Source organism: Poecilia mexicana, unplaced genomic scaffold (assembly GCF_051168715.1).
Source record: "Poecilia mexicana isolate PSO_F unplaced genomic scaffold, ASM5116871v1 scaffold_22, whole genome shotgun sequence".
Taxonomy (NCBI): domain Eukaryota; kingdom Metazoa; phylum Chordata; class Actinopteri; order Cyprinodontiformes; family Poeciliidae; genus Poecilia; species Poecilia mexicana.
The window spans coordinates 7012938-7037123 of NW_028263391.1; the positions used below are offsets into that span (position 1 = coordinate 7012938).

At 41.2% G+C, this 24186-nt stretch overlaps 1 protein-coding gene and 1 long non-coding RNA gene across 2 annotated transcripts in view; one reads left to right on the top strand and one right to left on the bottom strand.

Moving 5' to 3' along the window:
* Positions 1–1146: 1146 nt before the first annotated feature.
* syne1b (spectrin repeat containing, nuclear envelope 1b) overlaps positions 1147–24186 on the bottom strand; it is a 99263-nt gene continuing 76223 nt past the window's right edge. Inside the window, exons 107-144 of the mRNA XM_088002672.1 lie at positions 23795–23991; positions 23571–23703; positions 22737–22919; positions 22412–22561; positions 22034–22210; positions 21774–21929; positions 21527–21682; positions 21222–21392; positions 20995–21128; positions 20673–20877; positions 19859–20041; positions 19622–19768; positions 19369–19523; positions 19087–19234; positions 18908–19002; positions 18590–18824; positions 17956–18150; positions 17194–17319; positions 16955–17110; positions 14839–14997; positions 14464–14630; positions 14203–14365; positions 13683–13870; positions 13422–13572; positions 13081–13263; positions 12773–12910; positions 12433–12624; positions 12013–12340; positions 10994–11062; positions 10220–10347; positions 9282–9408; positions 8825–9036; positions 8476–8676; positions 8277–8405; positions 7983–8195; positions 7243–7335; positions 5718–5776; positions 1147–2092 (exon numbers count right to left, since the gene is read on the bottom strand). Coding sequence (XP_087858798.1) covers positions 1849–2092; positions 5718–5776; positions 7243–7335; positions 7983–8195; positions 8277–8405; positions 8476–8676; positions 8825–9036; positions 9282–9408; positions 10220–10347; positions 10994–11062; positions 12013–12340; positions 12433–12624; positions 12773–12910; positions 13081–13263; positions 13422–13572; positions 13683–13870; positions 14203–14365; positions 14464–14630; positions 14839–14997; positions 16955–17110; positions 17194–17319; positions 17956–18150; positions 18590–18824; positions 18908–19002; positions 19087–19234; positions 19369–19523; positions 19622–19768; positions 19859–20041; positions 20673–20877; positions 20995–21128; positions 21222–21392; positions 21527–21682; positions 21774–21929; positions 22034–22210; positions 22412–22561; positions 22737–22919; positions 23571–23703; positions 23795–23991 — 6246 coding nt within the window. The 3' untranslated portion in view covers positions 1147–1848. The remainder of the gene's footprint in view (positions 2093–5717; positions 5777–7242; positions 7336–7982; positions 8196–8276; positions 8406–8475; positions 8677–8824; positions 9037–9281; positions 9409–10219; positions 10348–10993; positions 11063–12012; positions 12341–12432; positions 12625–12772; positions 12911–13080; positions 13264–13421; positions 13573–13682; positions 13871–14202; positions 14366–14463; positions 14631–14838; positions 14998–16954; positions 17111–17193; positions 17320–17955; positions 18151–18589; positions 18825–18907; positions 19003–19086; positions 19235–19368; positions 19524–19621; positions 19769–19858; positions 20042–20672; positions 20878–20994; positions 21129–21221; positions 21393–21526; positions 21683–21773; positions 21930–22033; positions 22211–22411; positions 22562–22736; positions 22920–23570; positions 23704–23794; positions 23992–24186) is intronic.
* Positions 14326–18264, top strand: LOC148152785 (uncharacterized). The gene is made up of 2 exons (XR_015761964.1): positions 14326–14423; positions 17962–18264. It is a non-coding gene; the product is annotated as an uncharacterized LOC148152785 (long non-coding RNA).

Here is a 24186-nt window from a genome sequence, read left to right on the forward strand (position 1 = left end):
TTCATACACCTTAAACATTTTCAAATGTAATTTTGCACTGCATTTGATCAGAAATCTGTGAACAAGCTTCTATACTCCATTGGCTGTTGATAGTTAAACAGTTTCAAGTCTTTTTCAGCTTTAATAAACTCTGACCAGCTTTACTGTCCTTATAAAAACAAAGTATGCCCACAGCATGATGCTACTGCCACTGTGTTTCATCAAGTGTTCTGCACAGTAAGCTCACGTCTTAATAGCTCTTTGCAAATAAGCAAAAAGTTACGTTTTTTTTTGTCTCATGTGAACAGATTATCTTCTTGTCTTCAGATTGAAACTGTGAATAACTTCCCTGCTTTACTTGCTACTTTAACTGCTCATATTCATGTGTTTTTATAAATGCTGAAGAAAATGTAACACCAGTGTTCACTTCCTCACATATGAAATTCATTTTAAGATTTTATTGAAGAACTTTATGACTCACTTCATGGGTTTCTGGTAAAGCCTTTTTCGGTGCTTTTATGGGATGATTTTATTATCGTTTCTACTTTATTATTACTGCTTGTTTCTGTTGCAGAGAAATGTGTAAAGATTGTTGGTGCAGCTCTCGTTTTTAAAGTGTGCCATTGACATTGTGTTGGTTTATCACAGAATCACACCACCAACGTTTACAAAAGTGACAAAGCGATAAAAACGTCAGGAAGCGTCAAAGTTTTGCAAGGCTCTTATTAATTTAGAGTAAAGCTTGTTGCGCTCACAGTGAACCGAGCGTTTTCGTCTCTCTTTGTAGCTGCTGGATTTCCAGTCAAAGGTTTCTCAGACGTTGGGCCTGAACTCGACGTCTTTATCTCTTTCAAACGATGAAATCATCAAACTGCTTGAGGAGCTTCTTCACAGCCATCATCATCATGTGTGTCGTCACCATGGCGCTACACCCTGGCATTGCTCCACTCACCACAGTCTTCCTCTGCTCCCGGACCTCCAAGAAGGTCGTTCCACCCCGGATGATTCTGTCTCAGGTTCTCCATTTGCTGCCATTTAAAGGTCTTTATGTACAACAAATGCCACCTAAGATACTGACAAATACGTTACTTAGCAACCAGGGCTTTAAAGTTATGTTCATTAATAAAATGGACAAAAGAAAAATCAGATTAAAGACAAGATTCGGAGTGAGGATTTGGCATTCATTATTGTTGGTAGTTGCATATACATCTTTTCTCATAGTAATCTTCTGCACTATGTACACATGTTAAATAATTCTGGACTTTTATATATTTTATACTTAACCAACAGTCATACAAAATATACATTAGTTCTATGTGTCATAGTTTCGATCTTTAAGATACCAGATGTTTTGAAAAAATAAAAAGCAGAATGTAAAAAGATTATGATGTTAAAGGTTAAACCCCTCGATTTGCGTCCAATCATAAAACACTTGACTTGACAGACGAACGTGAATGGATGTAAGTTCAAGTTAAAAACGTCACACAGTTTAGCACAAACACAGTCGTAGATGTAAGTAAAGAAAAGTAAATATTAAAACCACATGCCCAAAAATACAGGTAAAAAAATAAACGCAATGAAACTGTTTCGTGTTCCTTTTTGTCGCCCCAGGCTAATCTTTCAGCGTTTGACTTTGGTGCTTTCCACTGACAGTCTTCTCCAGAAAAATGCACGATGAAGGACCCGTAAATTCGTCCAGCAGAACTCCACCGCGAGTTAAGCCAAAACACACCTCGAAATGACGCAGCATTTCTTAACGTAGTGCGATTCTCGATCCTCTGAGCTACACACAAAAGAAGAGATTTTTCTGCGCACGATTCTCATTCCTGTCCCACGGAAGCCAAATTACGGAGAGTTCTCGTTGCCACCCTACACAGGAGGCGGTCCGTTAGTGTAGCTGAGCATCGGGTAGAAGGAATGAGCAAAGTTGTTGGACTGGGTGCAGTAGTCCTCCTCCGCCAGCGGCAGCAGGAAGGCGAGGACCACCAGCAGGAGCAGGAGGAGCTGGAGAGGCAGCGCGAACCAGAGGACACGGCGCCAGAACGAGGACCTGCGAGCCGTCGACACGTCCCGATCAGAACGGCAGGAAGCGGATCCAGCGGCGCTGCGAGACCTGCTCACACACATTCACAACCGGGCAGAGGCTAAGCGTTAGCTAACCACTGCCGACAAACACACTCAGCATCCCTGGCACAACTACACTGCTGCTAACACAACAATACTGTACAAACTATGTAACTCAAACTGACTGAACCAAATTTTTAAACTTGCACATTTAAATTATCCTAACTCCTAATTTAATATCCATCTCTCCATGTGTGAAATCTGTTTTCAATCCAAATCAGATCTCATTTCAGCAGCGTGGCTGCTGGATGTCGATGCTTTTACGGCCGCACGGCGCTAATCGTTTGAGAGTGACGATGTTTCCAACTGTGATCCACATGCTGACTGGAACTTGGTGGATAAACAGGATAACAAAGACAGTCACAAAACAGTATCCAAGCATAGACAAATACACTTAATGTTTGCTTGCATTCCTTTGCTGTAGGTGTTAAAGAGTAAAAAGACAAAAAAAAAAAGAAAAAAGCATGCTGCAGGAATCAGCTGAGCTGACTCTGAAAGGTTTCATCCTGGAGAAAAGTGCAAAGCATGCCATGGCAAGAGCAGTGCAGCATCTTGAAACAGGTTTTTGTTTTAACACTGTGGTTTTTCACTAACTTCTGTAAAGAACAGGTGTAAAGAAATATACCACTTTGCTTCATTGAATGTGGCCAACAGTAAAATGCAAAAGAATTCATGCTACTTTAACCTTTTCACATTTTGTCATGTTAAATGTCACTGCATTTAATTTGGATGCTATGTGACAGACCAACACAACTTAGAGCAGTGTGGAGAGAAATGTAAAAATGATTTTCTGTCTTTTTTTTAACTAAAGATCTGAGAGCTGGTCAGGGATAAAACTGGAGAATTTGTAGTTGGCTGTAAAACAATAACCTCACAGACCTGGACCTGGATGGTTCAAATATAAGCATTTTCATGTCTTAGGATGGCCCAGTCAAAGTCCAGACCAAAATTAAATTGAGAATTTCAAAATTTTAACTCAGCTCAAAATAGTCGCAGCTCTGATTTCAGTGGAAGGTGGTTCTACAAGTATAAAATTATGAGAGCTAAATACAAATGCATGCTTCAACATTTTTCTTCCACTTAACAATTACGAACTGCTTTGTGTTGGTATATCACATAACCAGGAGAAAACATACAAGTTTGTGACTAAAAAGTGACAAAATGGGAAATATGTAGTTGAAGATGTATGAATGCTTTTGCAAGGCGCTGCTACTTTATACGTTAAAATCATGGAAAAAAACCCAAACTGGAGCCAGAAGACTTGCTCACACAGTAAAATACATCATTCATTGTTGAGTGAATTCAAATGTTCCTGGTAAATGACTGAGGATGAAATTATTTAATCTTTCAGGGTCATAAACTTTGCATTATGGAGTTATCTTATTACGCTGATAACTAAGTTGTAAGTTAGGACAGGGAAAAAATATACCTTAAGGGAAACATCAGTAAGGTTTATACTCTCATTAGTACTTAATACTTTGTCCAATAAATTTTATAAGGAGTCTTCAATGAATTAATTGTGCTGACATCGTTGGAATAAAACATTCTATGCAACAAGAGCTTATAGCTTTGTGATATTTTTCACACTGCTCCAGTTCTTGGAGATTTTAATGATGTCACATTCCTCATAATGAACAGTAAAGATGCTCAACGCTGAAACAACCCCACAAAAACAAACGTGCTGAACTTGACAGCTTCTGAGGGAGAAGGGAGAATAATCCCCAAGATCCAAAGGGTCCATCATCAACAAATTATCTCCATTATGTTCTGATATTTTTTTTTAGCTAAATCCAGAGTTTGTTCTCTGGAAATGACGTTATGTCAAAGAAATGTCCATTAAATTAATACAAAGTCATTTTGTATTAATTTAAACCCATCTAGAGCTTAACAGGACTTGCTAAACACCAATGGTTATGGTGCATTCACATCAAAAATGCGTCTGACGCTTCAAGTGTGCACCTTGAATGCAGACGCTTGACATTTTGCTCTACACCTAGCGTTTCACACGTCTGGTTTACATTCGAAGTCTATGTGGAGGCGCATCAGACGTGTCAAAATTGCTCTAGCTGTTGTTTTTCGTTGCCGCCTTATTTGTCGGACGCGTTGGATGCTCTTGATGAGTCAAACGCTCCAAACGGTTCACATTGCACCGCGCTAGACGCCTCGACGAGTCTCCACACAGACTTTGAATAGAGCGCGGTTGGTGTGAACGCACCGTTAGGTTTCTGGATCACACTGTATGATAACCTTGAGTAAAAATACTACTTTGGTTTTACCGAAGTTTTTACTCGGGGGTCCTAACTCGCCACTGAATGCGCATTCATAAAAAACGATGCAAAAAAAAAAAAAAAAGCCTTGTTCAGGGCACAACTGCTGCATTTAAGTTAAACTTTTATATCTGCTTCTTGTCCGTTGTTTTTTTTTGTTGCCCTGGGTTACTACCGTTGAACAACATGGGCGGCTGCGTTCACACTGCAGCCTGAAGTGACCCAATTTAGATTTTTTTTTTTACATAATTCGACCTGTATCTGATCGTTTCATGACAGTCTAAACAACACAGGTCGGATTTTTTTTCGAATGCGACCCGGGCCGATACGTATCCGATTCAAATGTGACCCAACGTCCAGGTCGCATTCATCCGACCTGAACGTCACTGATACTCGACTAAGAACAACCAAATGAGGATTAAGTTATTGCAAGTAAACATGGATGAACACTACTTCTTCTTTTTATGGCGGTTGGCCAAACTCTGAGAACGCTGACGTTATTGCGCCCTCTAGTGTGCATGCGGGACACTTTCAGCTCGTTTTTCCGTTCACACTTGAGTTCACACGCAGGTTGCACATAGTGTGAACAACCACGGGAAAAAAAATAAAAAATCAAAAAATCCAGTTTGACAAAAAATAGGAATCGGGTCACTTCAGGCTGTAGTGTGAACACAGCCAAAAATTTCCACTATGCTTCCTAAAAATTAGCATGTTTTCGAGGGATAATACGATCAGTGAACACAAAAACAATCTTATTAATGGTCAACATAAAGTTTTCTTATGTTGTTACCAAAAAGTCCCCCTTTACCGCCTCACAAATGGACACCTGAGAGGCAAGACGCACAGATGACAGACTGAGGAACAGAGATGGAAAGTCGGCGAGGTAGAAGCAGCAGTGGAGAACCAGCACACACACGAGGTAAGAGTGAAAGAGCTAGAGAGAAAGAGAAGCCGCAGCTTTTGCATTGTTCATTGCAGACATTTATTGGCTCGACACTTTCAAAGAAAAAGGGGGAGTTTGCTGGCTTGCTTAGCGAGAAGTGTTGTTAGTTGTATATTAGATAAGCAGCCGAGGACACAAGAAGAAGAAGAAGCCTATTCCTCGTGAAACCCTTTCCTGGGTGGATGTTTGGCCTGCAGCTCACCTCATCGTCTAACCTACACAGAGCACCCAGACTGGCAGAAGATGATGGAATTCACTGTCATGAGCCGGCACGAGGGTTAACACGTGAAATAGGGACTAATGCAGAAAGGGTGTGTACGTTAGAGAGCCCGGACTAGCCTCCCAGTGCATCATGGGTAGAGTTCCATTATCTTCTAGGTGTGCTAGAAGCAACAAAAAGGTACCTGTGGTGTGGACTGCTCACAGACGGTCCAGGCTGTGACAGACTACATTTGCCCCGTTGCTGTTTGCAATGAACAGGGGAGGGGAGGGTGAAAGAAAGAAAGTATGTTTCAGTCCACGCAAATCAAGACAAAGCTACTGATGAAAAGACAACCCAAAATGAAAAGAAGAGCAGCAAAAACAAAAACAAAAATCAAGACATGAGCATGAGAGATTTCGTAACTCAAAACAATAAAGGAATCTGGCTTTTTCAAAGTGTGTTTTTTGGTGACTTTGAACGGCTTCCTGTGAGGAAGCGACTGCAGATCCGAAGCTACACATCAGGCAATGTGATGCATGACTCTGTTTGGTAACAGTGACATTAATAAGAAACAATAACAGCAGTGGCACCCTTATTTGGACTGATATTATTGTTGTGCCTTGCAAAAGTATTCCTACTCCTGAGACTTTTCCACATCCCGCCACCTCACAACTTCAGGTTTCAATGTTTCATTAGGATTTTATGCAATAGAACAACACAAAGTGGTGTGTATTTGTAAAAGGGAAAGACGATTACTGAACATCGTCCTGGAAAAACATTTCCTTATATAGGAAATGGAAGCTGATAGGCATTGATGGAAGGATGAATGGAGCTACAAACAGAGCAATGCTGGAGAAAAACACATCTGGAGCTGGGAACTAAACACGTCACCAGTGCTAAAGTGGAAATAATCCAGTTTGAAACCAATGGCAACTCTTGAAAATTACAGATTGGACGCCAGGCATTCAATCTGCCTGAGCTTAAACTATTCTGTAAAGAAGATGTGCAATGATGGTAGTTAAAGTTGGTCCTACAAATTATTGACTCAGTGATACAAATGCACACCTCACTCTTCAGATTTGTATTTGTCTACATTTTTCTTCCCCGTTGTAAATATGAACTACATTCTGTTGATCCGTCACATAACATCTAAACAACAGATATTGAATTTTTCGGTTGTAACCAAACAAAATGTGAAAAAGGTCAAGGGATGAATCCTTTTGCAAGGCATTTCTAAGACAATCGTGGTATCGTTTTCGTCAAATTCAAAAAGAATCTCATTGGATGATTAAACAGCTCCAACCCAGCCAGTATTACTGAGATTAAACGTATGGAAATTAAAATAAATGTACAGAGGAGAAGAAGTCAGAGGGAAATTCTAGGGAAAATGTTTTAGTTTGGAAATGAAGGGAAAGTAAAAGAGAAGAAGGGGAAAAAGTAGAAAGGTTTTGAAACACAGAACAAAAAAATAAACATCAAAAAGTAAAAGTAAAACGTCCCAGTTTCCCAAGGAATTTACATGCAGGAATATTAAATGGTTTGAAAAAGGTTTGGGGCTTAGACGGTATAAAAGGGTATGGCGGTGTGGAAACATTTACAGGAGAGATACTGGGAAGACGGGGGTGAACTGGGCCATCGACGGGGCTGTCGGGACGTTTGGCGTCGTGTTACAGACGAGTTATCAAACTCCTGTTTCTACTCCGTAAACAGAAAGAGGTGAACATTACCGATCGTGAGCGACTCGGTGTGCTCCTCCCTGATACCGGACTGAGGGAGCCAGACGTGTCCAACTCATCAGCAGACGACCAAGAAGACAAATCCTGAAGATAAACAAAGACAAAAAACATCCGCAAATACAAAAACAGAAGCACAAAGACGGTGAGTATCACAATATGTTAGGCCTTCTGCGTACCGGAGCCAAAAAATCTGATTTGATTGAATTCATCTGAGTTTAATAACGGTCTTCATGTGACCTTTTAATAAAAGAATTACAAAGAGCAAAAACTATTTTGATAGAGGTACAATGTGAACTTATTCTGTTGGCTAACTGAGTTTAAACTCTCCTGCGGCAAATAAACCTGAAACGTGTTGGAAAACTTCTGTGTGTGATATCTTAAATCAGGGTTGTAGAGATTCAAACTGGACATGCAGATGCTTGTAGAAGTATTTATAGACCTGGAACATTTCACCACTTTATAGCTATAAATGCTGATATTTTATCTGACAGACCCACAAAAAGCAAAACACGACTGAAGTGGAAGTTTATGAAGAAAAATCTGGTATGCGTATGGATTTTTACTTGTGAAAAATGTAACACCCATTCATCATTTTCCTTGAACCCCAAATTTATGCGCTAGTTGATGATGATCTAATGGATAAAATGCCAAAAAAAACCCTGAAGTTTGCAGTTGTGAAATAAAACGTGAATAAAAGGCATGAATAATTTTATGCGAATGAGTCGACGTACCTGTTGGCTGCTGGTGATGTCCAGAGTCCTGGAGAGCTCTCTGAGGTCTCGGGTCACTTCCTTCAGCAGCAGCTTGAGGCGGTTCCCGATGACATGGACCTTCTCCTTGGCCTCCAGGCAGTCGCTGCCCTGAGAGTTGACCAGCAACTGGAGCGACATGTCCTGCAGTGACGCCACTTTCAGCTGCGAGTCCAGTAACTCCTGGCGGATTTGCTGCCGGATTTATGACGTAAACCGAGTTAAAATACGCAATAGGGTAACACGTTTAAAACAGTAATTTTTCCGGTTTTGTACCGTGAGTGTCTTGTGATGCTCATGAAGGGTTTCGCTGTCCTGGATCGGGTCGATTGGGACGATCTCGTTCCTTCGGCGATCGATATTTTCCAACCAGAGGAGCAGACCGTGACTCATTTCATGAAAGTCCTGTTGGACATAAATGTTAATACGGAACTGCTGGTTGAATTCGTAAATAGATAAGACAACATGCACTTACATGACACTGCATGAGAGCTTCCTGTAGCAAAGTCCTCCATTCGTCCAAAGAGCTGCCCAGTTTGTCCCAGCTGTTGTTCATGTCCTTCAGTTTGGCCTGCAGCTCTCTGGACTCCTCTGTGTCCAACTGCAGGAACTCAGCGCTGCACAGGTTGATGGAAAGTACGATGGCTTTGCGCTTGTCAAACGCCTTCTGCAGCTCCTGGAGTCAAACACAAACATCACAGAGCAGGAGAAAATCAGGCAACATGGACACAAAGTCATAAAATAGAAAGATTTTGAGTGTTTAGAATAATTAAATTGAGCAAATAATGTCAGGGGAAAAAAAAAAGAGAATCTGATTTAATTACCTTGAGTTTTTTGATGCGGAGCTCAATTATCTGGATGTCTGTGCTGACGTCCAGTTTTCGCTGCTGCTCCAGCTCTTCCTCCGTTTCCCCCAGCCAGGTCCAGATGTTATTCAGGTCGGAGTTCAGCTGCTGCCACTGTTGCTGGTTCTGCTTGGAGCGCATCTCCTTACTGAGATCCTGAGCCTGCAGGAGCTCCCAGCGCTCAATCACACCTGGATCGAACAGGAAAGAACAAAAACGATTCGATGAAGGTAAATACGACCTAATAGTGTCACACTAAGCATATATTTTGAGTGTGTGCAGCATTTTCACACAAATGGGAGAAAGACGCACAGCAGCTTGGCTCATAGTTGGTAATTCTGACAGAAACTAAATCCAGATTATAAAGAGCAACTAAACTGTGAAGCGTGATGTTGCTGAAAACATGAGCGCCGTCTGGGTTTCGTGGTTATATTACCTGAAGTCTGGGACTCTGAGCTGCTTGGGTCTGCCAGCCCAGACACGGCATCCTCTTCCTCTTTCAGCTCGGAGCCCATCCTCTTCACCGTGTCAATGCTGCCACGACACTCACCCAGCAGTCGCATCTACGGAGCAAACGCAGACTCGCTTGAAGAAGACTACCAGATTATTATAACCATGATGCCATTATCTACCTTTGAACATAAAGACTGCCTTCAGGTGAAAATAACTTTTAACCTGGTTAAAACGACTTTATAGAAACACCTTGACAAAGTAATCACGCCTCTTTTACTCTTCTAAGTTTTGTCAAGTTACAACCACAAACCTTTACGAAAGTAGGTGGAATTTTATTTGATAGATCAACTTTAACATGCAAATATTATTAAGTGGAAGGAAAACAATGCAAGTTTTTTTTTCACATAGAAATATGAAAAGTGTAACATGAAAATCTCAGCCTGTCTGAGATTTTATAGGACCAACTTTTACGACACTCGGTGCTGCACAACATTTGACATTTGCTTCTACAAGTGTTCCCATTTTTTGCCCATTCTTCTCAAAGTAAGCCAGGTTGAATAGAAAGCATCCGTAAACATAATTTTTTAAGTTTTGCCACATAGCATCAGTTGGATTCTGGTCTGGACTTTGACTAGGCCATACTAACACTTGAATGTGTTAGATCTAAACCAGGGGTGTCAAACTCATTTTCATTTTGGGCCAAATCAACAATCTGAATCTTCTTAAAGGGCCGGTTGAGCCAGAATGTATTGATAAAACCAATTAAACTGTTAAAATATTAATAAATAGCAAACAAAACACATGAACGCTTTCAGGTGTAACATGACATGCGGAAAAAAATACTTTAGAGGTGTGAATTCTTTTGCAAAACAAGGAAATAATCAGATGCAACATCAAAATGTAGATGTAAGAGAGACATACGTAGCCCATGTATGATGCATCCGTTTCTGTGCTTAAAGGAGTGCGGCTGCGACTGCTGTCCAACTGCTGCAGGTGGGAACGGCTGACATCAAAGGGATGCATATGAGAATCTGCTGAGGCAGCCTCTCCTGTTGACGCAACAACAACTGATCACCTTCAAGCAAAGGCGCCAAGTGACCATGCAAAGTGATTATCTGAAATGTGATTGACAGTCCAAGAGAAGGTGGACCTGTTCAGACAGAGAAAAACTAGACAAAATGTAGGAGATGAGAAACCAGGAGTGCAGATTGGTTTTCCAGACAGCCTTATTAGCGGCGTCTGCTGCAGTTTAAGTCTTAGGGTCAGCTGGGATCAATTTATGAAAATGACCATTTAAAAGCGCAAACAAATCTGCAATCCTTTAAAAAGAATAAAGAAGTTGCTCACTGTGACAAAATAAAACAAAAACATGCTTTTCTGAAACATAAAAAAAAGAATCCAAACAGGTTAGCTACCCAGCAACACTGCAAGTCAAATGAAAGAGCAAGTTAGAAAGAAGATTTAGGCTGAACTCCATTTCTGCTCTCTTGAGTGAGAACCCAAAACCGGGAGCAGGAAGTTACAGAGGAAATGGAGTTCACCCTATAATACGGTGTTAGGAAGAGCGACTATTAGTGACTGTATAAGTGAAATCAACACAAATCAACCAAGCCGGTGACAGGGCTACAGGGCTATTTGGAGTAGTTATTTCTGGGTCCAAACAAATGCATTATGCTTAATTCTGCTGTTGCCTACCAGTGGAGGACCTCAGAGTTTGCTCTGTTAGCTTAACAAAGGCCTCAGGGCTCTCTGGAATCACTACATCTGGAAGAAACATTGTACAGTACAAACATTTAGCACTGGGCTTCACACTGTCACCAAATTAATAGATGAACCAGGAATTCATCTGTATTTAACCTGAATTACATCAAAATATGTTTGTTGAAATATCTAATTGAAAGAAGGATGTTATGAGAAAGAACTTTTATTTAGAGACGCACCAAGAGTGTCAATCAAAAATGTAGCCTACGCTCTGCCAGATGGCGCTAATCTCAACAATCTTCACTTTTTATGTTGTTACTGACTGAAGAAAATTAGTATCAGGTGTTTAAAATGAACCAGAGAGATGAAAGGGGCTGTTGAAAAGAAAACTTCATTTTCTACAATGTCTCTGGAAATGTCTACGGCTCATTCAGGATGCAAAAGAGAGAGAGAGTGAAACTTTCAGCAGAGAACAGGAAGGCTGTTTCTCTCTGAGCTTTCTGTCTCTGTCTGCTCTCAAACAATTAGATTTGAGAATGCTAGCAGTTTTTTTGTTTTTAATTTCTCAGTTGTGCTAAATCCCAGAGCATTTCCACATATAGACAGTTCTTTTAGCTGCACTAGCTAAGCTAATCTCTAGCTAAAAGTGCTTTAAAACAACACTAATAATGATTTTACTTCTTAAAAACTTAACTGATGAGTGCTAAAAAAATATTTCAGTGCTTTTTAATAGTTAAAAAAAATCATAACTAGCTAAAACAAAGTAACATTTTTGCAATAACAGGAAATCATCCCTGTGCATCTCTACTTCTGACTTCAAAATGTTTTTGTAAGGTCACTTTCTATTTCCTAAACCACAGTTATAACTTAAAACGTACGACTTGATCCATATTTGTAGCTTTCTGGATCTACAGGTTGCTAAATGGAAAACCTTCACAGCACGTTTTGAAATGTAAAAGCTCTTGCTGCAATTTAAATTTAGGTTCAAATTATTTCATTCGTCTGTAGCTAACCTGACAGGCCAGAGGCGGGGCGCTGCAGGAAGTCTCCCTCCTCGCTCTGCTGCTCTCTCAGGGCTCTGCTGGCACTCTCAAGGCCACGGCTCAGGTCATAGTCGTGGTCCCACTCCAGGGGGATGGAGTCCACGCTCGCAGGCGTGTCCCTGCCGGACCGTTCGGCCCGAAGCTGGGCGGCCAGCGAGGCCGAGCGCCCGGAGGAGGGCAGGGGTGAAAGGAAGCCATCCCCCAAACGTTCATTCCACGGCAAGCTGGACAAATCTCCAGGTTCGTCCAGCTCCAGCTCGCGGTCCGAGAACGATACTTCAGTATCATCGTCTGCAAGCTAAAAAAAAAAAAACAACAACTGAATTTCAGTTCGGTAAGGAACAGCAAATTACAGTTCATTAAAAGCAAAGCTTGTTTTTGGGCTCTTACTGGAAGACGAATGAGCTTTTTGTAGTAGCGCTCGACTCGCCCAAACACTTCCTGACAGTAACGCTGAAGCTCCTCCAGCTCTTCCTCTATGACCGCAGCATCCAGAGGCTCACTTTTCTCTATCAGTGCCTCCCCCTGGTGGAAGATGTGCTCGATCTTGGCTGTTGTCAGAGAAATCTCCTGCTGGAACGACTGGAGGGGTCAAAATATGAGTCAAAATCACTTTGTTATCAAGATCTTAACATTTTTTAATTAGGAGTGTCTAATCTGCATTACCATACTATACCTTAGACATACCGAATAATTCTACATTATTCTCAAATAATTGAGATAAACTGACCCTGAGTTGTTTGATCTTGGCTTGAATGTCACACTCTGAGAAATGCTCGATGTTCGTCAGCTGAAGGTCCATCTCTGTCAACCAAACTAAGATGCCGTCTCTGGCCGTCTCAAACTCCTCTCTCTGATTTATAAAGTGCTGCATTAATTAAAAAAAGAAGAAAAAAAACATTACACCACTTTTATACTATTATACAGAATAAAAGTATTTACTCACTATGATAAGTTCAACAAAGCCTTTATGTTTGATCAACTTATTGATGAAAACAAGTAAAGCTAATCATTTTAAAAATGGAAAGCGTGTCGTGCCTTGAGCCTGCGAAGGATGGATGCCACCCTTTTCTGCAGGTTGTCCCATCGCTGGTTGGCATCGTGAGCCATTTCCCTCAGACGACACGAGGCGTCTGTGCGGTTTTCTCTGGCCAGGCGACGATATTGCTTGTTGATTAATTCCAGCTGGGTCAGGCTTTCGTGAACTTGTCTCTGGAAGGCCTGCAGAGACACAAACAAACGGCCATATTCAGCAAATTAGAATATGCGTACCAACGAGTCTCAATTGCTTTCTTGCAAAACAGCTCATGCGCATTAGCACTTGCTGGCTAATTTAATATTAAAATATAAAAGCAATTCAGTACACAGGAATGTTTTACCTCAAATTTCTTCAGCTCCTCCTTGGCTACTGTGTACAGCACACCAGATGAGTTGGGCAAAGCTGCAGTTTTCTCTGAAGTGGCCAGCCACTCCTCAAAACGTGCAAAGTCTTCCAGAAATTTCTGCCATAAGCGCCACGTCTCCTCGATCCTAAAAGAGGACGATTCCAGAAAAAAGGAACAACAATTCTGATCAATGAGAGGAACTTGTTAGACATCCACAGTGTCAGTTTCTATTTATGTGACGATATGGCTGATTACTTTAATCTCCTCTCCATGGACAAGGCACAGATGCTCCTCCAGCGGCGATCGAGGCTCCGCGTCGCCTGCTGGATTGAGTCGCACTCCGCGTCGGTGGCACAAGCGTCACAGTCGTGCAGAAGAACCTCACATAAATTCAGCACTGAAGCTACTCCGGTGCTGTGCTTCTCTATGTCACGCTGAAGCTCCTGGTAGTTAAAAATAAATAAATAAATAAATAAATATATATATAATACATTTGTTCTTGTATAAAAAATTGACAGGTAACAGCGTCGAAAAAACTGTAAGAAAAAACATTTAAAAAGCAAATTTTTTTGTCATAAGGTCTTATTTAATTTCTTAGTAATTTGATTTAATTTAAAACACTTTAGTTTCATATTTTAGTTTGTATTCAAAAGTAAAATTAGATGCATGCTTCTTGTTTAATAGACTAAACAGATAAACAGGTAGATGTAAACAAAACAGCTACTCTGTGAATCATTTCCCAGTAATGATGACTTCATATGGAGCAAGATGTCACCTGCTGCAGATCGAGCTTCCTCTGAATCTCCTGGAAGTCGCAGGAGTCGTAGGCGATGGGTTTAGAAAGCTCCGCCTCGATGTGGGCGAGCCAAGAGCGCAGGCTGTTCATGTTCTTATCCAGCTGCTGCACGGCGACCAGAGTTTCCTTCAGCTTCTTCACTCTGTCGACATTAGGTTTCCAGGATAATTAGAAACTAAATATTCCAGCAGAGAACAAAGGTAAAAACATTTTCATCCATAAACGCTCATGTCTCTTTACCGAGCTCCAATGAGATCCAGGAGGTGTTGCCAGCGGTCGCTGACTTTGTTGAGTTTTTGCTCGATTTCAGCTGCTTTAGTCTGATGACTGGCCTTAGTCAGGCGCTCTCCAAGCCGATGCAAGTGCTTCTTGTTCTCCTCTGCAACTGTGATCTCCTCCTGGTAATCCTGCAATAGAATTCAAAACAATCAGGCAATTAAAAAACAACAAAAAACACTTTAAATACAGGTTTTAAAACTGGGACAGTTCTGGTGTATGACTTGAAAATAATAAAAAGGAAAAATTCCCCAAAGGATTGCAACAATTAAGACATGCATATAGTAAAAATGCTGAGAAATTTAACGTCTGCACTCATCGGTTGACACGTCTCCATACCTTGCGGAGCTTCTCGATCATCTCCTCGATGCTGATGTCTCCGTTCTGGGCCACCTTGTTCTCCATGTTGGTCAGCCACTCACAGAGCTCCTTGTGCTTCTCGGTGAAAACGGTCCACTCATTCAGCTTCTCGCTCACCTGCTGCCTGCGCAGGGAAAGCTGCAGAAGCACAGCACCGCATGTGAGGTCGACCTGCACGACTTAGCTCAGCCCATAAGAGCAACAAACCAACAATGCATGTCGTGGTAAAACATGCAAACAAAACAAGAAAAGCCAAAAAAAGGAAGCAGTGTTACAGAAATTGTTGAAACATGACTGCCATTTGCGTTTCACAACGTGTGTGTGCTTCTGCGCTTCCTGTGAGAGCATTTTATCTACAAAGCACAGGAAGCAACTCAAAGCAGAAAATCTTGAGGTTTCAGCAACACTCTAACTTTGCAACGGTGCAGCCAGAGACAGAAACATGAACAAAGATCTGTAAAAAGAGACTGTCATCGGTTTGAAACACTTGTTCAAAAATAATTTAAAAAATTATAAGCTAAACAAATAACCACCGTATAAATACTATAATCTATTCCCTACTTTTAAGTCTAAATTATAAATGGTAGCAAGATTTAATGGTGACTGTGGACTTTTTTATATCTTATATTAAAGTTTTAACATTAGCATCACCTTGTGGTTTCCTGAGGAACTGCATACTCAGCAATACACATGTTATAATAATTTATAACATTACTCAATCATTCTAGTAATACATACTGTATAAGTGAGCAACACAAAGTACTGCAAAATTATAACAGAGTAAAATTACACCCGGTTTTCAAACTCTAACAAATAATTGCTGCAGACTTCTGCCCAGGTCCCCCTTGAAAATGAAATCTGGATCTCAATGGGGTTTACCTGGTTAAATAAAGGAAATAAAAAATAAAAATTAAAAAAATCTGAAAAGTGCGTCAGAGTCAGTTCTCTGTAATTACTATATTACCTTTCACTATAATTACATCTGCAGGTATTTCAGGGTTTCTACCAACTTTGAACGAGATTGATATTTTTTTTACCCGTTCTCCTTTGTGAAATACCTCAAGCTCAGTCAGACTGAACGGAGTTTCTTTCTTACAGGATTACAGTTTAATTCTCTCCATCTTCTTATCAGCTCCGACCAACTTTACTCAACTCATAATTTATTCAGACTCTTAAGATTTGAAGCAGATCAGAAGGCAGAACAGGTCAATAAAAGAAGGTAACAGATTATGCTTAGAACAACACTGATAGTAATACAGTACAACAAGGGGGCATGTGTGAATTAAACTAAACCCAAATTAAAAACCAAAGAGATTTTATGAGATAAAAAAAAAAAAGAAATGCTAATTATTCAGACACTTCCTTGCTCAACAAGTTAATTTAAGGTTGAGTTCAATCATTAAAAACCAATGCCAATGCAAGAATAATAATAATAAAAATGGAAAACAATAGTGGGCCCAAAATGGATCTTTGAAGGACACCAGAACCGAGTGCAGAACTTGCTGAGGAGAATTCAGATAATTAAACTGAGAGGCTCTGAACCAAGAAATATCTTGTGTGTCTCCTATGTCCTCTACATGGTAAAATGCAAACAGACGTGCCTGTTGCTTTTTTATTTTAAATTTTTTATTATAACTCTCATTAAAAAGGGCAGATGTGTGAAGACCAGGATATATTGTTCTGTTTATAGATTCTCCCAATTAAAGTATGAATCTCTCCACGTCCTTCAAAGTCATCATATAATCTCTGGTTAATTTGTTCTTTTTCAATGATGGATTTAATGATGCTCAATTAGATGTTCAAAGCTTGGCTGAAACCAAATGAATGCCTAGCATAACAGACTTAAAAAACAACAACAAAAAAAGCACTTTTTTTTTTCTTCTGTAACATGCATGTACTAGCTTATCAGCTAGCATAATAAAACCCACTGATGTTTGTGGTTATAATAAAATATCTTTGAAAAGTGAAAAGGGTTCTGAACACTTTTGTAAAAATCATGTAAAATGTAAGTCAAGGGTTAAAAAAGAACAGCTGTTCAGGTCATGAGTTAGAAAGACGCAGATATAAAACGACTGAAACACAGAGAGGACTGTACCTGGTGGCAGATTTCATCCCACTGCCGATGCAGAAGTTCAATTCGCTCCTGCAGAACAGAAAGATCCTCTGCACTGATGTAACAAGACAAAGACTCTCTCAGCAGAGTCAGATGAGCCAAATCTCCAGTCCAGCCTTCGAATGTGTTCTCCAAATCCTGTTAATAAGGGGACAGGATTTACGACGGGAGAATTCACTCATTCAGTTTTACTGACAGACTGAAACCAGCCCTGCGGATACCTTGCAGCGCATCTGCTCGGCTTGGAGATCTTCATGGTGATCAGGGAGAGGCTGAGACAGCTGCCGCTTGAAGGATCTGAGTTTCTCAAGCGATCCTCCAATCCCCCTCTCACACCTTTCCCAGTCCTGCACATCAACATGGACACACAGGTAAACCGTAGGAATTAAGGCACTAAAAGTCATAACGAATGGCCTTTTGGACTTTATTTGTTTTGTTTTCAGATGGCAGCATTTACATTCCTGATCTAAATTCAATGAATACAGAATAAAACAAAAACAAAAAACAGTTAATTCCACCACATATAACACACTTCTACTTATGACTCTACCTGGGATTTAGTTGTAAAAGAAGAAAAGAAGCACATAAAAACAAAAAAAACCTCCAGAGAGATGAAGTGTAGCGTTACATGGAACTGCTGATCAACTTTACAATAGATTGAGTCAATAAATCTTGATAAAAAAAAACGTGGTATCCTTTCTGACATACACCGTTTGATATATTTTCCCCATTTCCTCCAATGTTTGAAAAATACGTTTATCTTTAAACTGAATGTTATTTTTTCCATCTTGTAAATACCTGCTACTATCTTTGCCCTTTCTTGGACCTTGGTTTTTTTTTTTTTTTTTTTGCATAAAATCAAAACTAAATGCAGACAACGTAGCACTTGGAAAAATGTGAAACTTGTATATAAGCACTAACGATGCAAAGCCGTGACTTCGCGCCATCCGTCCATTAAACTGCATGTTTTCTGTCTGCTTTACCTTCAGAAGGGAGCTCAGCTCTTTCTTCTGCTCCTCCAGGCACGTGCTGGCTTGTTTCCACCTGTCCTGGACATCCGTCAGCTCCGTCTGCAGGGTGACCTCGGCTCGACCGTCTGCAGACAGGAGCAGCTGTCTGCCGGCCTCTATCGTCAAGATGTAGCTGCCCTGCTGGCGCTGCAGCACCTTTTCCTTCAGCTGAAGAAGAAAGAGTGAATCTCATGAGGCGACAGAACCGCCAGCGTCCTGCTCTGCCAACAATTTCAACATATTTTGTTCAGTATTAAATGCAAAGCTTTTTAAAAAAATGAACCATATCTTTTGGAGTTTTTCATGTTACCACCGTAAATGTCTTTCATTAACATTTTGCATGATGGATCAACACAAAGTAGAGAATAATATACGGTAACTTTAGAAATAGCACCATTTGTTTAGGTTTACACCCAATTACTATGATATTACAAAACAAAATCTAACTGGACTTGAGAAGTCACGTAATTGTTACTCATTAGAGTCCAGTGTGTAATTTAAAATGAGGATAAAACTATGTTCTGGGAAGGTTTCGGAGGTTTGTAGTGAACAAACACGCGTAATAACCAACATCTCAAAACTGTGGATTATTATTATTATTTTGTACCTGGACAGCATCAAGCATGGAGCGAGCTTGTTGCAGGGGGATGGCGTTTCCTGACTGAAGCACCTCTGCAGGGTGGGAGACCTCCAGAAGCCATTTGCGCAGCTTCTCCACCATCTCTCTGTAGCGCTGCCACTGACGGATGAGACCGTCGATGATGCCCCGCCTCTGCTGAGCGCGGCGCACCACGCCTTGCCACTGGTTACTCAGGAGAGTCAGCTTCATGTTGAACTCGTCTCTGCCAGCAGAATCCATTAAAATGAATCACTGGCTCACGATAAGAGTTTGGATTTATTTCTAAAACATTGTAAGATATTTCACCTGTCGTCTACTTGACCTTGCTCCAACATCCTCTGTCCATCGCTGATGATCGAGTGGAGGATCTGCTGGCGGCTGAACATTTCAGCTTGGAATAACTGGAAGAAAAATGTGATTACCAGCATGAGAAAAAAACCAACAATCTGTAGTTTCAGGATGCTTCATGTGGGACAAACTCGAACCTCATGGGCTTTTTGCTGATCTATTAAGCTCTGGTAGTTTCCAGAAATCTCCACAGCCAGGTTGTCTTCAGTTTGTAGCAGGAAGTCCATCCATGTTTCACATTTTTCAAGGAAGGTCTGCTGCTGCAGCAGGAATGACTGAAGCTTGCTGCAAGGAAGCAAAAATCATTTAAAATATGGCGTCATCCCAAATCTAATCCTTTTTGAAATCTCATTTAATATCCATGCCCTGTGTTCTCTGGATGATTAACAACAGTTTTGGGGATCATGCACATGTCGCACCTGAATCTCTCTGTGGTCTGGGCCGAAGCCGTCGACCAGCTTCTGTTGAGGTTCTGCATGCGCTTGATCTCCAAGTCGTTGAGAGGGAGCCGATACCCGAGCTCGTTCAGATGCTCTAATTCAGGCGTCATGCTGCTAAACTTCAGCATGAGCTTCTGCAAAAAAAACAGGAAAAAAAAGGTTTTGGGTTCTTCACGTTTTGTTCACAGGCAGTTTTATCCAACTGACCAGAGAAAAGAAAGCTGTAAGAAACCTTGAGCTCCTCCATGCGGTCCTGGATGATGGTCAGGTCGGTGCAGCCGTTGGGATCTTGAGCTCTCAACGCGTCCTCAGCCTCAACTAACCAGCAGCCCAAAGACTCCAGCTGGTTATTAAACGTCTCATAGTCCTGAACTCCAGTCTGACGGAGGAGACACGCAAAGATGTGACGTTTATGACGCTTGTTGAAAGGCTGATGACTTACACAATATTGTTTTTTTGTTTGTTTTACCTGCAAGGCGGTGAGCTGTCTGTTCAGGGCCTGCTCCACGCCCACCAGGCGCTGGCTGAGGGAGAGGTGGTCAGACTGGACAGCGGAGGCTGCCGAGGTGTCCACCTGCTGCTTCAGCTGCTCTCCCAGCTCTTGGAGAATCTGGAGGGAGGCCAGAACTGGAGCCTGTGATCGCAGCACCTCCTGACGAACAGAACCACAAAAATAAAAAAATCTGAAACACCAATATTTCATTAGAGTTTTACACGATAGAGCAACATTATTTAGTGATTGGAAAAATTTTAGGATATTTGATTTATGATTTTCTTTCTTTTCTCACTTGTTTTCCTAAAGAAATACAAATAAAAGAAAATATCTTAAATGTCTGGCTTTTATTTCAGTAATTCTTGATGTGAGTTGACCTGAATTCAAAGTCAAAATAAATCAAAGCTGTAAACAAGATGGTTGTATGTGGGCGGGTTAACACACACACAAAAATAATCAAAATTTTCCACAAATTAAATCTTCAAAGACAGAAAAGTGATCAATCGAAAAAACTGATAGCACTACCCGAGTCACACACGTCACAAATCTAACCTTAGAGGCACAAATAAAGTCATTCTTGGAAGAAAGACATAACACATTCATGTCAGGGACCCAGCAAACATGAACTTGAACTTTTCTGACCTACAGAACAAAATGCGTGCCAGAAAACCAAAACTGCACATCGTGAAGCTCGGAAACATTTTCTTCAATGGCGACAGTAAAACTAGTCTGACAGATAATGACTGGCTGCCTTTTTGTACGACAAAAGTCGTCTGGCGGTCCAACTCACACTGCATTCCCGGATCCAGTTGGAAACTTCCTCATCAGCGATGTCCTTTCTGCAGGCGCTCTTCAGGAGCTGGTCTGCTTTCTCCTCTTGGAGCTGAATGCTGCTGCAGCTTTGTTCATGGAGTTCCTTGTAGCGCTGCCACAGCTGAAGCAGGGCTTTGCTGCTCTTCAGACGCTCCGCTATCTCCTCCAGTAGGCCGGTCCACCTGAGTGTGGAGAATGGAAGACTAACGTTAAACTTACTCAAAGACAAAGTTCGTTATATATGAGCTTTGCAGAAAAGAAAAAGAATAAAACACGTATTTATTTTTTGAAAAAGTCACCTTGCATTGACGTCCTTGAGGGAATTGTTGAGGGAATCCGACACTGAAGGGTGACACTCCCTCAGAAGTTGGTGGGTCACAGCTCCAAACTTTCTCAGACTGCTTTCCTGTTTCTCCAGTTCTTCTTGTAGATCCTTTACAATAAAGCACACAAATATATGCTGAATGCTAAACATGTCCTAGTGCTAAATTATGTGTTCAAAAATCCGAACTTTATGTTAACAAACCTGCAAACTTTGCACTTGCAGCTGAACGGCTTCTAGAGAACCAGTGAGGAGGCGGAAACGGGACACAGAGTATCGTCCTTCCATCAGGTAGCCATTGATTTCCTCTGACGCCCGCTTGTACAGACTCCACTGATCCAGCACTGAGGTCAGGCTAATCTTTAGTTGTCCTATCTGTTAAAGATGAAACGTGAAAACAGAGATTTGGTGAACCGAAAGCTCAGCCCTGCAGAGAAATCAGCAGCAAACAGGAATGAAACCCAACAACTCAGATAAATATGTAGGCTGGAGTAAAAATCTAAAAGTACCAAGTGGTCCAGGTTGGCCCAGGTGTGATTGACGCTTTGGAGGGTCTCCATGACGATAGCACAAGCCTCATCTGTCTTGTTCTGAACAAGAGCACAGCCCTGCTCCTCTACTCTCTCCAGTTCTTTCTCTTTTTCCTTCAACAGCTCTTCCATTTCCTAAAAAATATCCAGTTTACCCATCAAAGAACTAAAGCCACATAATCAAAAGGTGGTAAAGATGTAATCTGGATCAACATGTCAGACCCACCTGACAGTCTTTGAGGGCATTTTGCACCGACGTCAAATCTTCTATCCTGTGTTTCCTCTTTAGCCGTTCTTCTTGAGACGTCATCCAGGACTTGAGGATCTGAACACTCGACTCGTACTCCAGCCACATCTTTAAGAGGCTTTCGAGGAACTGGATCTTAATTTATTAAAATGTAAAATAAAATATTTAGACTTTATGGTACACAGTTAAACAACACGAATAAGATATGTTGTAATAATCTCATTAAAATACAGGCTCACCCTCTCGTTGATGCAGCCTTGTAGGATCTGCCAGCGTCGGTTCATGGCTCCCAGACGCTCAGCGAAGTCGGTTTTGTCGCTGCGCTTGCTCTCGGCGTCCTGACCGCTGATCTGCAGAACTGACTGGTTGACAAAGTCCACAGTCAGCTGCTTGCAGGTTAAATCCACTCTGAATCCCTAAAACCGAGGAAAACGGGGGAATCAACCAAAGGATGATGAGCCAAATTTAAAAAAACTTGAATGTATATTTTTTATAAAAGGCAGAGAAAAGTTATTTTGAATGCAGTTTTTATAACCCCTTAAAGTCCAATTAAATGAATGCTGGGATTTAATAATGCCATTTAAAATATTAAGTTGTGCTAACTTAAAAAGTTCCACCTTATATTTTTGCAAGTAGTCTTGGATCACATTCGATCCAACAGCGCTCTTGAGGTTTTCTTCATCCTCCTCAATCACACTCTCCATCAGTGAAATCCAGTTACAAAGTTCAGAAATAGCATGGCGGGAGGCCAACTTCTCCATTTGGATCTAAAAAAAACCCAAAGCAGGTGAATGTATAAAAACTGTCTTAAAATGCACGTGTCGCAGGTTTTGGGTCAACGGTCACATCAAAAGGGTGTTTCCGAGTGAAGGAGTGGGACGGGGTAATCCTATTTGCCCTGAAGGAGCTAAGCCTGTTCAGCGTGGCTGCATGTGACTTTACCTGGTGCAGTTTCTCTTGAACCACAGGGATGCGCGTGAGGAGCTCGGCCCACTGGCTGTCGATGCGGCCCAAGTCGGAGCGCAGAGCCACTGTGTCCACTTTCTTCAGCCGCAGCAGCTGGTTTCCCTCTGAGACGACTGAGCTCTTCAGACTCGACTTCCCTTCCACCTCTTTTGAGAACTCCTACAGCGAGAAAGTCATGAGTGTTTTTCAGTGAAGAAACTACTGGGAAGCGATATGTGAACGTGTTAATTATATATTTCCTTCGAATTACTTGGGTGATATACCTATGTCTAAATGGAGAGACGGAGATAAAAGATTAATGAACATGTTACGTGTTGTAAGTAAGAAAGCTATCACTAGCAAACGGTAGAAAGTGCAGTCCCCTACTACTGATGACTACATAAATATAATAGATGAAACATAAGTCATGGAAAAGTCGTCTTTCTCCCTGAGGATGCAAACGGGCATGTTTTACAACATTTGGACTAAATTGACCTAATACTGAAAGTCTTTTGACTCAAATTTCCTTTAACAATGCTTTTCAAAACTCTTCTTTTGTTTTGTGATTGATGCTACGCTTCCTTTGACTGTTGTGTGTTGATGTGTGTTTGATTTCTAATACTGAAAATCTATTTAAAAAAAATAAAGAAAAAAAGAAAAAGATGTAATGTTGGACTGGACTTCTAAAGTGACGTCTATAATTAAAACTCTTCGATTCTTATCAAGAACGAAAGGTTCTGATTAGGAAGTCCGTATAATATTCAGACACACTGTTTGAGAAAAAGCAAAACAAAAAAAACTCTGTGTGTGTGTGTGTGTGTGTGTCCTCACCAGAAAAGCAGCCAGGTAGTCCCTGACCGTCTCCAGCTCCTGTGGGACCAACATGGCCTGCGTGTTCCAGAACTCCAGACGCTCCAGAGCAGATTGCAGCCACTCACTAATCTCCACACACTCCTTTTGATACCTGCAGAAGCACCATTGAAAACGATACATATAGATGTACAAATATATACAAGTTTTGTGAGTTAGCTAAAAGTAGTTTAGGTATTTCTGACCTGGTCCAGTGTTTTAGGATTGCCTCCAGGCGTTCCAGTTCCTTGTTGACTTTGGCCGTGTTGCTCAGCCAGTGCTCTCCCAGCAACGCCAGCTGATTGTCCAGCGCCGGGCAGCAGACCGACTGTAACAGATGCCTGCCGTCGTCCAGCACCTGGCGGAGCTTGTGCTGGTGCTCCGTCAGTCTCCCCTTTAAGCCCTGCAAAGAGTGGAGCACACAAAAACAAAATATATCTTTTTGTTTTTGCTGGACTGGAACCTGAAAAGAGCTGAAAAGTCACTTTTGTGCTAAGATATTTACATTAGAAACTAGACAATACTTGGTGAGATTTTGGGATTTTTTTTGCAGTGATCTGACTAAACTATTAAATATGAACACATCTCACCCTAAAAC